At 38.4% G+C, this 14,791-nt stretch overlaps 1 protein-coding gene across 2 annotated transcripts in view; it reads left to right on the forward strand.

Moving 5' to 3' along the window:
* scube3 (signal peptide, CUB domain, EGF-like 3) overlaps nucleotides 1-14,791 on the forward strand; it is a 106,366-nt gene that overhangs the window by 61,049 nt on the left and 30,526 nt on the right. Inside the window, exon 7 of one of the 2 annotated variants that reach the window (XM_042491616.2) lies at nucleotides 5,768-5,815. The exons of the other annotated variant lie outside the window; for it this stretch is intronic. Coding sequence (XP_042347550.1) covers nucleotides 5,768-5,815 — 48 coding nt within the window. The remainder of the gene's footprint in view (nucleotides 1-5,767; nucleotides 5,816-14,791) is intronic. 2 annotated transcript variants of the gene reach the window in all.

Here is a 14,791-nt window from a genome sequence, read left to right on the forward strand (position 1 = left end):
TTTCCCATCAGATGGGGCCTGCAGGTGAAGTAGAGTCAAAGCACAGGTTTAGATAAATGCGTACGGATTGTGTTTAGCCATGCAGAATCACACATTCATTGACAATCACGGAACGTTTACTATAAAGTCAGTCAGGTGCAAGTCTGACACCGACCATTACGGTAGACAGGCCTTCATTTTATTCACCTATTTAACCAAAGTGTCATTAATAGTTTCTGGGTACAGTACAAACCTGGTTATACCAATCCAGTGTGTACTTTGCAGTAACCTGGGTTTATAATGGAAGCTTCAGCAAGTTGGATACGACATATTTTCATTGTCAGGAAGACAAACATAGTAATCGAGTTAGAGGCTACGCCTGCAGAGCAGACTGGTGAGGTGGTTGCTCGGTTTCAGTGGCTGTTAAGTTTGAGAGCTCGGTTTGGGTAGCGGCTGATTAGCTCAGTGCTTCTGGATCCCCTTTATTACCGCAACCCTGATGAGAGCCAGACCTTATGTCAAGGTCTGGTCAGCCAACCTGTCATTATTGTCGTACCCCGCTAGGCCAGGGGGACGCCACAAAGTTGACCGCAACCAAATTATATGTCTTAGCTCGTCTTATTCCCAAGGCAGAGCAAATGTACATTTGGTGTGCCAGATTAGGAAGCAGTCAGCCAGTTAAAGTCTCTGATTTCCCCCTCAGAGTCTGGGGTTACAGAGGTGGAGGCAGGGCTGCTGTGCGGTCGACATGGGGGCGCTCCGTCTCCCAGACACTCTATTAGTTAATAAACCTCAATAAAACAAACAATCTGCCAAATGAACCACTGACGGGAGAGTGAGTGACAAGAAAGCTGGAAGACCTTCAGTAAGGCACCACTACTGCGCACCAGGCCTGTAACTGTGACGAGTTTCCACCATAAAATATTATTCAAAAGCAGCGCATGCTGAACTTTGGTTGTTTTTTTATGTAACGCAGCTTCATATGTGATGTTTCAAGTTGGTGTGCCAGGTTTTACTAGAAAAACTTTACCCCTCTGGCAAAAAAATATTGTTGTTTTTTTTTTATAAATATGACAGCTACCTCTGCTTCAAGGAAATAAATTTCTTTTTTTTATTTCAAGGCTTAAAACAAATGTTTTTTTCTCTTGGAACCAAGACATAATTTTCTAATCGTGAATTAACTTTCAAATAGTCTTGAACGTTGCAAACGAGATAAAAATGGCTTGCCGGGGTTGTTGTGTTTTTTTACACGCTGTCTTCATGGCACGTAGTGATAATTACCTCTCGGCCGCTACATACAGAAATAGCAAATCATATATAGTAAATGATGTATAGACTATAGTGAGTATCCATAGCAACCACACAAAGAGGAAATACACTCCTGTTTAGCCTCACTATTGATTTAGATCTGTTTATGATTAATTGAGTTTCTGCATACTTCATCTGAAAGGAACATAGCACATGATTAGAAAGCAGCTCTCGCCTTGTCAGTGGCGTTAGTCTGGTGTGCTCTTTCAGTATGCTGCAGCTTCACTGCTCAATCCATCTCTTGTGGGGTGTTTCATATATATATTCTGACACATTTTCATTCATTTTGTGGTGTCTCTCCTCACCCAGGCTTGGCCATGCATTTTATAATAATGCACCACATGCTGCTCCGTTTGGGAGTGTTGGTTCTTTATCCTTCCTGTCTCACCTCTGTGTATTCTTTGCAGTACTATAGGTGGGAATTTTAATGTGAGCAGGGCTTTTATGGATGGCACACTGGACTGTTCTCTCTCATTCGTATACACAAGCATACACACATACACTTAGAGATGTTCGTGCAAACTTTAAAGTCAGATTAAAGCTGTACTTGGCAAGTTTCATAAAGAAATAACTTTATTTCATATTTGCTGACATTTATACTATATTCACAAAGCACTCAATGAGACAGATAATCTGTGAAAAATCATATTCTTCTTTCTACTGTATTGCCTTGTAAATCTTCTAATGGCCTTCCCACACATGAACGAAAACAGTGAGAGCTGAGGAGTCTCTAACGCAGCTGTCGGTCATGTCAACCACTGTGTGTGAAGTGTGGTCAAACTCGGCGCTGATCAAATAAGGATCAAGACTATGTTTCTGCATTGCTTATTTCTCACCTCAAATCATTTCAGAATCATGTTTTAGTGCACTGTGTAACTGAGAAATCAGGAAGTAGGCGTGCCAGTGGGCGGTGCTTGGTGCAGCGCACAAAACATTTCCAGCTTAGCGGCCAGGTGATAAATTTTCCCATTTTACAGCTAAACAGTACACTGAAGAAATGTTTCTGACAACAAGTGCACCCCACCGTGCCTGAAAGAACCCAAATAAGAAAGTTTGCTCCAGCCAGTGAGCGGTGCTTTGTCTTGCCTCAACTATTTTCAACATGGCATCTGGTCACTAACTTTCCCATTTTACAGTTAAACAGTACACTAAAATATTTTTCTGAAGACATTTTATATAAGAAATATGCAATGCAGTAACAGAATCTTGATTCATATTTGATCAATGTTGCCTAGTTTGACAGTTCACAGTTCACGAGCCGTGATTCACATGAATGACAGCTGTGCTAAAGACTTGGCTCTGATTGATTGTTGCTGACTGAGCTGTGGTAGATTCTAGCAAATGCAGGTGGGGGCAGTGGGAGGAGGGAAATGATTTTTCTTTCACAGACTATTTGTGCCATATTAGCTGAAACCATCACTATATTCTGTAACAAGTATGTGAGACAAAATTATTTTCAGAAAAGTTACCAACTGCCAACCAAAGGAATTGTTACCAACAAAAAGCTTTAACAAAGTCAGGTTTATTTGTCTATGCAACTAGCAAGTTCAGGTAAGAGAAAGGAGCAGCCATCATGTGGAAGCATTCTCGCTGTTAGCACAGCAAATCATAAACATTCACAAATAGCAGGCAGATGCAGACACGCTCTGGAGTTCAGTCATCTGAAGAGTTGGCCACACTATGCCAGACACACACACACACACGCACACACACACAAAAAAAGAGAGCAAGAGATGAATTTTATAATACAAACAGAAAACTATACAAACAGCCACACAAACACATCCAGCATGCATGCATCACATGCATGTAAACACATGTAGTCTACATGCATATGCCCATAACATAAACACTCATTTCGGGTGGTCTGTGCATTCATACTGGTGTATTCAGATGTATCTCACAGTGCTCTGTCCTCTTAAGTGAGCTGAAAGTTGTTGTTTCTGGATGCTGCATGTTGGGACTGGGACATGTTGGTCGATCTGTGGCAGTCGATGTAAACTGTGCATGCTTTGTGGTGTTGATCTGTTACTGTCAGAGTTGAGCATCTGCTTCCTCACCTGGCACCTCAAAAAGAGCTCTGAATTGACCATTCTGACACCTACAGGGCCAGAAGGTACATGCTTTAATTCATTTAGGGATTGAATGTTGAAACATAATTAAAACAGTGTAAAGATAAACATGGTAGCTCTTACTACAATTTAAAATAAGACCCTCAAAAGGTCTATTTCTGGTTTTTCAATATGCTTAAAGGCTCAATCAGTCATTGTGGCTGTATCATGGACATGGTTCGCATACTGAATGTGTGCCATGCAGTTTAGTGTAAAGCTAAATATACACAGTAGCAATGAGAATCACTTTGCAAATTTGGCTTGTAGAGTCAATTAAATTAATCAATAAAGGTCATAATTTGACAAAAATGATAGTTTAAAACAAAAACAGAGCACTGTTTTAGAATGGTGTTTTATTGACCACACATAAATTGTACGTCTGGGTCAGTGACAGTGCTTAGAGACTTGAAATAACAGCCTAACAACATTAATTCTGAAATGATCTGACCATAAAAGACACCATAAAGCGCAGACATGAATCTGTCTGTCCCCGTCTCTCAGCTTGCCGCACTAACCACCACTCGCTCTGTCTGTCGAGGATCGCAGCGCTCATACTAACTAGCAGAAGCCTCAACTCACACACCAACAATAAAAACTGCATTTTGTCTGCACTGTGTGGAGTATTTGCATGATTGCATGTTTGCAAGGTAACACTTTTGCCTTGAGATGTCACCATTTTCACTTTAGATCAGGATCTGTCATAATCAGTTTGTTAGGATTTGAAAAATAATCACTGCCGTTTGCTCAGTTGTTAAGAGGCTGTCTTTTCTTTTGCAACAACATAATGTCATTCTTATGTCATTATCGCTGCTCGCGGGCATAAATGGACGTAACGATTTGTTCAGTTCAGGAGAGATGATTCCCTCTCATCCATGCTAAACACTTTTTTTAAGCCCCACGATACCTTGCATGAATTATGGGGCCATCATCCAGTTATTTCTTTCATTGAAACAGTGTCTTGTTTTTGTTGGAGTTTTTTTGAGGAATGAATAATGTGGAAACGCAGCCTAACAAACTTGATATTGTGATAACAGCTCTACGTCTACTACAGAGGGATGAGAGAACAACTTGAACAAGTGGCGTCAGAAAGACACAATCTGAGAAATGCCTCGATGCTTTGCAGATGCCCAAAAGATATCTTGCAGGTTAAATATCTGGACCTGTCTGGAGTCCAAATTCTGGAGTGTGAAGTTTGCTTTGACCAGTAATGACAGCAGCAACGACCTTAAGCCAATAAGAACACAAGATGCAGGTGATGGGAATATCGGGGAGGTATCGTAATACGTGCAACAGAACATCAGCAAGCAGAACAGGAAGTCTTTGTCCAAAACTCTCCTCCATATCCAATTCTTTTTCGTTCTTGGTTTGTAGCTGCAAATCACCACACAAATTTGATTGCTAGTCTCTTGCAGACATGCGCTTTTGGAGGAAAGAACTCCTTTCTTGTGCCTGGTCTGGACTGGACTTTTCTCATATTACTTCTCGCGTAGTTTAGATACCAGACTGATGTGTTTGGGATCCCCTCCAGTAAAATGTCTTGTAATGTGTGACCTGCTGTCACAGAATAAGGGAAAGGTGGATGGATGGGTCAAACAAACACAGGATTTTGACCTAGGAGACCGCTGTTTGTGTCCTGTTAAAACGAAGAAGGAAAAACAAACAAACATTGACTGACAAACACATAACAGCCAACCATGATTACTTTCCCAAACCTAAGCGGTAGAGGCGCTACTTTGTAAGACTTTGTAAGCTTTTGTAAGCCACTTTGTACGACTCCACATCCCTCTGTAGTGCTCTTATTATCCCATTTAAGGTGTTTAAGGCAGTTTTCCATTTCATTTGTTCCGCTAAATTCTCTGAGAAAAAGAAAGACAACTGTAGCGTACAGCTAACTGTGATAGATGCCACTTCGATGACAGGAATAACAAGAATTTGCGCCTATGATTTAAGGAATACTTCACCCACAAAAGGCCCATTTGTATTTCAGTCACTCATGCTGTGTTACCTTGAATTTGTGAACACAATTTTGATTTTATCTCTATGCCAAAGAAACATATGCCTCCATGGAAAATAGCAAACATATTTTGATTTATTATTTGATTTATTTATTTGACACTTATTTTGATTAAGGACAAACACAGCATGAAAAATTGCTTTATAAATGGCCATTTTGTGGGCGAAATATTTCTTTAACGCAACATATCATGGAGCCATAAGGTTGATCTACTGTAAGCCACATCAGATTAGTTCTTGTCACATGCTCATGATTTGCATAACACACGAATGCAGTGTGGTTCAAGTGTACAGAGAACTAAAGTGGTGTTTTTTACAATGTGTTATTGTGTGTGTGGGTGTGCGCGTGCATGCAGGGGAGAGGAGTGTCCAGTCCCAGGCAGCCCCACAGCTGTTCCCCAATGGTAAATATGTGTTCCTCTGACTCCTCTCTCTGGGGGTCTGTGGGTGTGGGGAGTAGAGGAAGCCAACCTAGCAGGCACTGATCAGGCCCTTCCCCTCCCCACAGGGGCATCATCCTTCTGACCCTTGACCTCTGACCCCCCCTCCTCTACCTTCCTCTTCCTTCTGTGAATGCCCTCTCAATAACAACCGCTGCCCGTGTCAAACCACACCTTTTCAAAACACAGCTGCAAACAGGGAGCCTCCGACCAGCAGCGTGAACATTTTATAAAGACACACACATATACAGGATCCAATGTTGTCACATACAAAGATCCTTGTCAAAATCATCTTTGTACTTGTAATCAGTTTAAAAGCAGTACATTTACTGAAGTTATTTGCTATACTTCTACCCCACTTCTACCCCACTACAATGCAGTAGAGCTGTGTAGTGGCAAGAATCTGTAGATACTCTATGTATTATGACACAGGGGTGATGATTCAATACATTCCAATATATTATAACAATTTTTTTTTTTTGTTAAATCTTAATTTAGAAAAACTGTCATAATATGAAGAATAAACCATCATATACCTACAAAATAAATTCATTTTAATGCAGTCAGAACAGAGGGATCTGCATTTGTATCTATCACAGTCCCTTTAACATCCAACATTATGTACTAATTTTTGTGCAAGTTTTTTAATTATTGTGCCCAAAAGAATTCACAATAACAATATGTTTGCCATATCTGTAGAACTTTAAAATATATATATATTGTAATGCTATCAGTCAAACTTATCTTTAATTTTATTTTGCATTTTGCCTCTTTAAAAAAACAAAACATTACACTCAAAATACAACTGAAATGAGATGAAGAGGAAGACAAAGCAAGGACTGAAAGAAGTGGAAATAATGTAAGAAGAGCCAGATTATTTACACAGTATTATTGTGTGTTTATTTATTTTTTTTACATTATATCGCTTTTATTTTTTAAATATCACAGTTATCATTAATACTAGTATATTGCATAACACCCCTGATCTGAGCAAAGCAAAACATTTGCCTATATAAGTAAAAATAACACTCAAAATGCTTGTAGGAGTTATGAAAATTAAAAAAAATAGTGTTGTGAGAATCAATACAGTATCATAAAGCATAATATCATGATACTTAAATGTATCATTATTTTCTTACACCCCTATAATGCAGAGACATATATTGTACATTTCAGAACAAGACTTTATGGAAAAACCTCTGATAAACCTAAAAGATACACTACATTATTAAAGATTCAGCAAGTGGCTTCAAACAGTTTTGTTTGTTTGTGAGTAGTGGGGGCGCTTTGCATCTAAATGTTGTTAGCAGCTCCACCAAAAACATTTCAAGATTTCCCCTCTAAACTTCTCATACGGTTTTATTTAAATAAATGTTTTCAGCCCTAAAAAGATGAAATAACCCAATATGTCACTAAAAGCACAAAACAGTGAACACAGATTTATGTACCAAACCTTTTTTTTTTTTCAACGCTAACACATAAATCATATCACAACCCCCTTAGTTTTATGTTGTGACCCTTTGGAGGGTCGTGACCCCTAGGTTAGGAACCACTAAACTAAAATGCCTAATGGTATATAAAGTAAACTTTATGGTATCTTTACCTCATCTAGTCTCAACAGTAAAATGCTGCTTGCACATTGATGCATTAGTCTTCAGGATTTGATTATGTAATATATAATTATATATCATTACTGGAAAATTTGAACATGAGAAAGATTACTTTCTCTTTTGGTACTTTAATATTTGGCTAATAATACATCTGTATTTTTATAGGACTTTTATTTCCGGACTTTTTAATGGACTATTTTCACATTTATGCATCAGTAGATTTACTTAAAAAGAATCTGAATATGTCTTTTGTAGTCTGAATAATCCTCTGAATAAGGATTTATTATATTTTTTTATCACAAGTAACAATTATCCTCTGTCAAAAGTCCAAAATATGTTTAACACTGATGGCTTTTAAGAGGCAGACCAAAGAGTTTGGTTTTATTTGTGTTTTGATTCGACTGAAAAGAGCGAAATTGAGCATGCACTGTTTCAAACACACGGCCATGGTGTTCCTAAACTCCATCATCACGGCCTATTAGCTTTGGTGAGGGAGCCAGTAATGTGTCCATGAGTGCTTCATAGGAAAGATAAAACACAGAATCCCTGAGCTTTTTCATGCATGTTATCTTGTTTCCCTTAAAATTATCAGTTGCAGGGAATGTTCATGTTATTCCCGTCCAGTTTATTCTTCTTTTTTGTGTCCAAGAGTAATTTGTTTTACAGTTTTGGCAGCAAAATGAACAATGGACCACATTATAGATGGAGCAGAAAAAAGGAGAGAAAGAAATGAAGAAACTTTCTGTTTTGATAAGATCACAAATGCAATTCAGCCCAATTTTCGGGATGAGCTGTGTTTTAATAGATATGGCAAAAGATGCCAGGAGAAATAAACCCGGATATCTGAGACGATGTATCAAACCTTGATACTTCAAAGAGATTTACGATTTAATTATACCACGTAAGAGACTGAGGGAGGAGGCTGGTTCTCAGAGGAGTAGCCTGTTCAAGGTGAAAAGAGAAACAATAGTTTTTTTAAGTTAGTAGTTGTTACTACTGTATGTACACTGAGTTTCCTTCATGCCACAATACAACAGTCTGACCTATTTTAAGATTTTGTGTCCTAGTTTCTGTTTTTTTCTCCTCAGAAGTAGAAACATTAGGAGCAAGAGACATATTTTGCATCCTCCTTTATCGGGTTTTCTCCCCCTTATTTCCTGTGTTACTGTACGCTGAAACCTCTGTGGTTTACTTTCACAGTCGTACCTCTAGAGAACATTAACAAACTGTCCTCAGTGGGTTTATATTCTTATTGATGTTATTGAGAGAGCATTCACTTTAGAGCTTTAGTTAGGTTTTTGTCTCATAACAACTGTACCTTCTGAGTAACCTAACCTGCATGTTTGCTGTTTGGTCAAAAAAAACCAACCAAAATACAGTATTTTCTAGGGCTGTATTCAACCAAAGAAAACCTAATGCTACCTACTCTTCAAATTGATTGGTCATTGGGAGAAAAATCTGCACATTACCTCTCTATAAACAGTGCTCTCTACCTGGTAACGTTTTGTGTCCACCAAAGCATTTTTTTCCTGTTATAGAGCTCGACATTCAAGTTAACTCTGGAAGTGCAATACCTCAAGTGAAACATAAGTGTGATCTCCAGTGTAATATTCGCCAAAAATAAACAGCATGCTGTAATGATTTTGACCTGAGCTTCGTGAATGAGCCCGTCTCAACATCAGACGTCTGATGAGAAATATCTGACACACTGGACCAGAGGTGATGCACCGCGTTCTGGGTTAGGGTTAGGCCATGTGCATTAGAAGTCTTTGTAGGCCCCCTGCCTTACCTGTCTTGGTCTTTGTCTCCCTTTTGAATTTTTTTTAAGTCAGTTTTTCTGTTCTTTTCTTTCTCTTCTTTCTTCTTAGACCGCCAAATGTTCATTTCTCTTTACTTTTTTGTGCTTCAGCAGCTTATGCAGTAACTCATTTGTGCTCTAGCTGCATTTAGAGACAAATCCTAGTGCAGGGGCGGACTAAACTATTTTGCACCTTCGAGGGGTGAGGAGTTTTTTATACAAAGTTCAGTCTTTCAGCTGATTTATGTATCTTATTTTAATTTTGTTACTGATTAATAAGAAATTAACCATTCCAAACAAAACCAAACTATCATTACGAGGCTTTTAAGGGCCCACTCACATTGGGGCCCTGAGTAATCATTCCCACCTTTCCCCCCACTACAACGCCTCAAAGTTCACTCAGGGGTTGAGGATTTCATACTAAAACATGACATTACCAACAGTAAATATCTCTGCTAATGCCGTATGCAACAGAGAGATTTATTATTCTTAATGTTAGCAATCCTGCAGCTCCAGTAAGAGCTCCAGTGTGATCATATCTGTCTCAGAAGCTTTGTAATCCAGCCTTTAACTGTGGTGTGTTTTAACTGAATGTCTTCTGAGATTAATTATCCATTTTCAAATTGACAAATATGAGTTGGATGCGCCAGGTAGGTCACCTGACAGAGCAGGCGCCCCATGTAATGATGCTGTGTCCTCGCCGCAGCAGTCATGGGTTTGACTCTGACCTGCAGCCTTTAGCTGCATGTCACCCCCCCCCTCTCCCCCCTATCACGGCTAAACTTTCATACAAAAGCCAAAAAATAATCTCAAAGAAAAAAAGAGAGTTAAAAACTTGTAACCTTGGGCAAAATGCCGTGCGTGTCACTGTTACTAGCCATCCAATCAAAGTGAAGAAGAGGTGGGACAAATACCACAATGACCAACCATCACAGAGGAAAACACAAGTGCTGAACAACAACTGTTGTTGTTTCCAGCTGTGCTTTAGCGCTTTAGTGGACACATGAAGTAACACCAGCGATTCTCTAACCAATAACAGTTTGGTCGGACAAAATCGACCAATCGACCATAAGTTTACAGCCCTAGAAATGTCCCTTTTAAAGTAAATTTTTTTCACCAAAGCCACCTATTCCCGGTGATGAACACCCAGAGAGCCTCTGCCTTTCGCCTTTCTCTGAGTTCTGTCAGACGTACCCATTGACGTATATTGTTTGCGGTCGACATAAGCAGCTGATGACAAGTAGCACTGCGGTTGCTTGTCAACAGTCCTGATGTAAGTCAAGAAGCGCTGCAGCTAGGAATCCTGCGGCTTCTGTTTAAATATCATGTACACTGTCTGAACCTCTCTGTATGAAACGTATACTATGGAAGCTCAACATTAGACCAAACACCCTGCACATCAGATTGGAGAATATTTACAAAAGTCTGCCCACTGTTACTGTAATTGCGGGTCCCAACCCGGTGCACTGTAGATGTGGCTGGTGTGCATCCAAAACACACAAGCCCACGCACATACCAGAGCGTGTGTCTCTCCCCTGTCTTCACAAAACCATAATGTCAGAAATATTTCTTTGCTCTCTTAACACATGATCATTACAGTTTGGTGAGATGGCTGCCTGACTAAGAGTTTTGGAGGCATGTCCTGACACTGTCTTATCGTCTCGTCTGCCAACTGTCTCTGCTCACACTTTGCAATTATGTGAAGCCACAGTGTTACACTCTCAAGCCTGGGTTGGGACCGGGGTATTAACTGGAAGCCCCCTCCCTCCACTCTGCCCAATACTTCATCATGAGCTATCATTCTCCTGCGAAGGATCAGAGGCTGAATTACTGTGTTCTGCCAACTACAGGGAGTGGACAAAATATTGGAAACACCTCACAGAAAAGGATTTCAGCTCTGAAGAACGTTAAAGGTATACTTTGCAGGATTTTCCTGTAAAACAATGAATGCGCTTACATGCACACTTATATTCCACTGTTATTCTGAATATGACAATATTCCAAATACAGTCGTCACGTAAACAGAATATTCTGTTTTAATATGGTGAATAAGGCCTTGAAAATGTAGCATTTTCCAATTAAGACCTGTGGGACATGCCGCTATTTTTAAGTATTTAGGGACATTCTTTGGGAATGTATACAGCACATTTGTAAAATGCATGTTTACTCAGTTCTTTGCGTTGTCATGGATATGTTGTAAACAAACTTGCCAAAAGTTTGCAAGGCTTTATAGACACATGCCCACATTTCTGGTCAAAAGGAGAACTGCACTTACTTTTAAATACTATGAAAGACTTGGATATCAATAAGTTTCTGGATATGCACCGCCAATATCACAACACTGACCTTTTCGAGGTGGTTGCAGGAATAAAAGAGGGAGGCTGTGTTCGCATAGTTGAACAACTCCTACACTGGCAGAAAACTGCAAACAACAGCTGTTCCACTTTTTAATATATTTTTTTATATTTTGACACAATAAATGACATGTTAGGGCACTTTAATCAGAGTATGCACAACCGCATGTAAATGGAAATATTAGTGGAATACTTATTTATATTAGCCTGTAAAAAGCTTATTTGGAATATTGTCTTTTTCTGAATAAGGGCAAAAGCCAGAATATGTTCTGCATGTAAACGTAGTCATTGCATAGACTCATACAAAAGTAATCCCTCTCAATTATCACTGATGACCCACTAGAAGTGTGTGACGGTGTATTAATCTGCAGAGAGTCTGCCCTCTGCCTGTATTTTCTTATGTTCTTCTTATTTTGGTTTATTCAGGACATCCTGGGCACAGCGCTCAGGTGAGGTTGGGACTTTGTAAAAGGATTGCAATCAGGTGCCAGACCGCAAGAGCAAAAAGAAAGCTACAAAAATTTCAGACACAGCGCCAAAAAAACCCTCAAATATAGCTAATCAAGGATGGCTCGCACTTTCCCTGGTGATACAGTTTACAAACACTACCCGACAATTCCTGCATAGTATACCTTTAATGTGAGCCTTTGTAACTTAAGGTGGACACAAGTGGCAAATGCTAAAATGTTGAGAAACAATAGCACAAGTAAAGAAGAGTCACAGAGTCGATTTAAAGTTTGACAACATTAACCACCAAAAGCTTCTGGTCATAGCAGACCAAATAAGGCTGTGAAAGTCCTGAATGTACTGAATCTAGAAAAGCTGAATTTGAATGATTATAAATACAACCCTGATTTTTTTTAAAAAATGGGACTTTTTGTAAAATGTGCAAAAATTCAATGAATTGCAAACTCTTTTAGAAATATATTCAGTTGAATAAAGTACAATACAAGATATTGATGCTCAAACTGATTAACTTTTTGGGGTTTATTATTATTATTATTATTATTATTATTTTGTAAATACACACTCATTGTGAATTTGCCTACAACACATTCAAAAAAAAGTTCATCAGCTTTTCTTTCAACAACATCCAGTAAGCTCTTGGGAACTGAGGACAGTAACTGTTGAAGTTTTCTTTCTCAAGATTCACAAGCAGCTCCCCAAAAATCTACAAGATTCACTGAAGATAATCTTCAACACTGTCTGTGTGGAAGAAAGGGCCAAAATCCCATCTGAACACTGAGAGATTAGTTTCTTTGTACAGGAAGCGTCTTGAAGCTGGCATTATAAACAAAGGCTTCCCCAAGTATTAAAGAGATTTCAGTTTGCATGTTCAGTACTTATTTTTCTTTCTGTCATTCCACTTGATTGAACATAGATTTTATGGATTGAAATGTAACAATATCTTTATCTTAGTAGTTTTATTGAGTTAACACCAATGTCTGGTCTTAATGTGAATAGCTGCATTGGATGGTTGCTTGATTTAAAACGTTTGACGTATTGAATTCATATTTCCCCCACTGTATGTCATAGATTTGCAAATCATTGCATTCTGTTTTTATTTACATTTTACTCAGCGTCCAAACTTTTTTGGAATCAGGGTTGTGAACACACAAAACAATGCTATAAAGTGCATTACTTTAGGTTGAATATATTTGACAGCTATTATAGAGGTTGACTTTTTTAATGTATTTTTTTAAAAATGTAATTCTTTTTATTCCAGAAAGGTGGAGTAGTTAAATAGTTGTAGTAGTTAAATAACAAAGGTAGTCATAATGTGAGTAATATTGATACAAATAATATACAAGCAGAGTGCAAAATAGGTGAATAAATAAATAAAATGCAAATTAAAATATGAATAACAAAACACAGCAAGATTACCAACTCTCACATATTTCAAATCCCCCAAGAGGTTGACTTTTAAAAGCAAATAATCTATGTAAAATTCATGAGCATTAGTCAAAGGAAAAAAAGCAGAATAATTGGAGTTATCTAAGAAACTGCATCATATAAATCATTCAGTACAGTAGAGTATAAAGAGCGTCACAAATACAGCAAACTCTCATGTAATAAAAGACAACCTTTATAGTATGTTGACTGAGTCAAAGTCCCTTTTAATGAAGTCTTAATGTCCTTTTTTTGAAGGGATAGTTTTGACTTTTTGACGTGGGGTTGTATGGGTTACTCAGTGTATTACATACACAGTCGCCATGACATTATTTTGGAGAAGCAGGCTGGAGTCCGACATGGAGAGTAAGAATTGTACTGCTGTGGAAGGAGGTCAGCAACAAAATGTATTTTAGCCACCGAAAAAAAAGTCGAACCTAAATCACTAAATATCATTGTCAGTGTATGCTACATTGAGAGTTTTCTCACAACTTTACCTTTTTGTCAGATAGCATGTTTCCCATCTTTGCTCTTGTCAAAGTCACCAGCGCCAGTGTTTGAAAGGGTTACTTTGAATTCACCAAAATTACATAATAACACAAACTGACTGATCGAAGCAGCGGTAGACCAGCAGCACCTGTATTTAGCGATGTAAAATTACTGTTTTTCTCAGTTGAGTCTGGCTTTGATTAGAGCGATACATTATCTTAATTTTTCCATTGGGAATCACTGACTGACATTAAAATTAAGTAGAGAAAATACTCTTAAACTGCTATTGTTTTTTTAGGCAGGATTTTTAACATTTTTATTTATTTTGTTTTTTTTGTAGCTTAATTATGTTTTGTTTCTGACCCTGTCCACAGTAGTACATTGCTTAGCTTCCATTTCAGACTCCAGCCTGCTTCCCCAAACTGGGGGCATGCCAACCAACATCTGTTGTATATAATATACTTTGAAGCAATAAGTACCCCATATAACCCTACTTTACAAAATCTGAACCATCCCTGTGTATTATATTTACTCAAAATGTATCCTGTAAAAATGATGCATCTCATTCTGCCTTCAGCAACATCAAATCAACAGTTTTAGATTGTTGTGTATGAAACAACTATAAAACTTAAAATTACATCACTGTAAACACCTGTGTTGCTTTGATGCATAATTCCAGTTTACAGTTGAGTTTTTTCATTTGAGAGAAAGGGCTTTACAGAGTTTCATTATGGCTGCTGCAGGCAGTGCAGTTTTAGATTTAAGTGAAGAGGATTAGGTGTTTCCCCAAAGGGATCCT

This window comes from Plectropomus leopardus, chromosome 9 (assembly GCF_026936395.1).
Source record: "Plectropomus leopardus strain MGB_pleo_1.0 chromosome 9, ASM2693639v1, whole genome shotgun sequence".
Lineage (NCBI taxonomy): Eukaryota > Metazoa > Chordata > Actinopteri > Perciformes > Serranidae > Plectropomus > Plectropomus leopardus.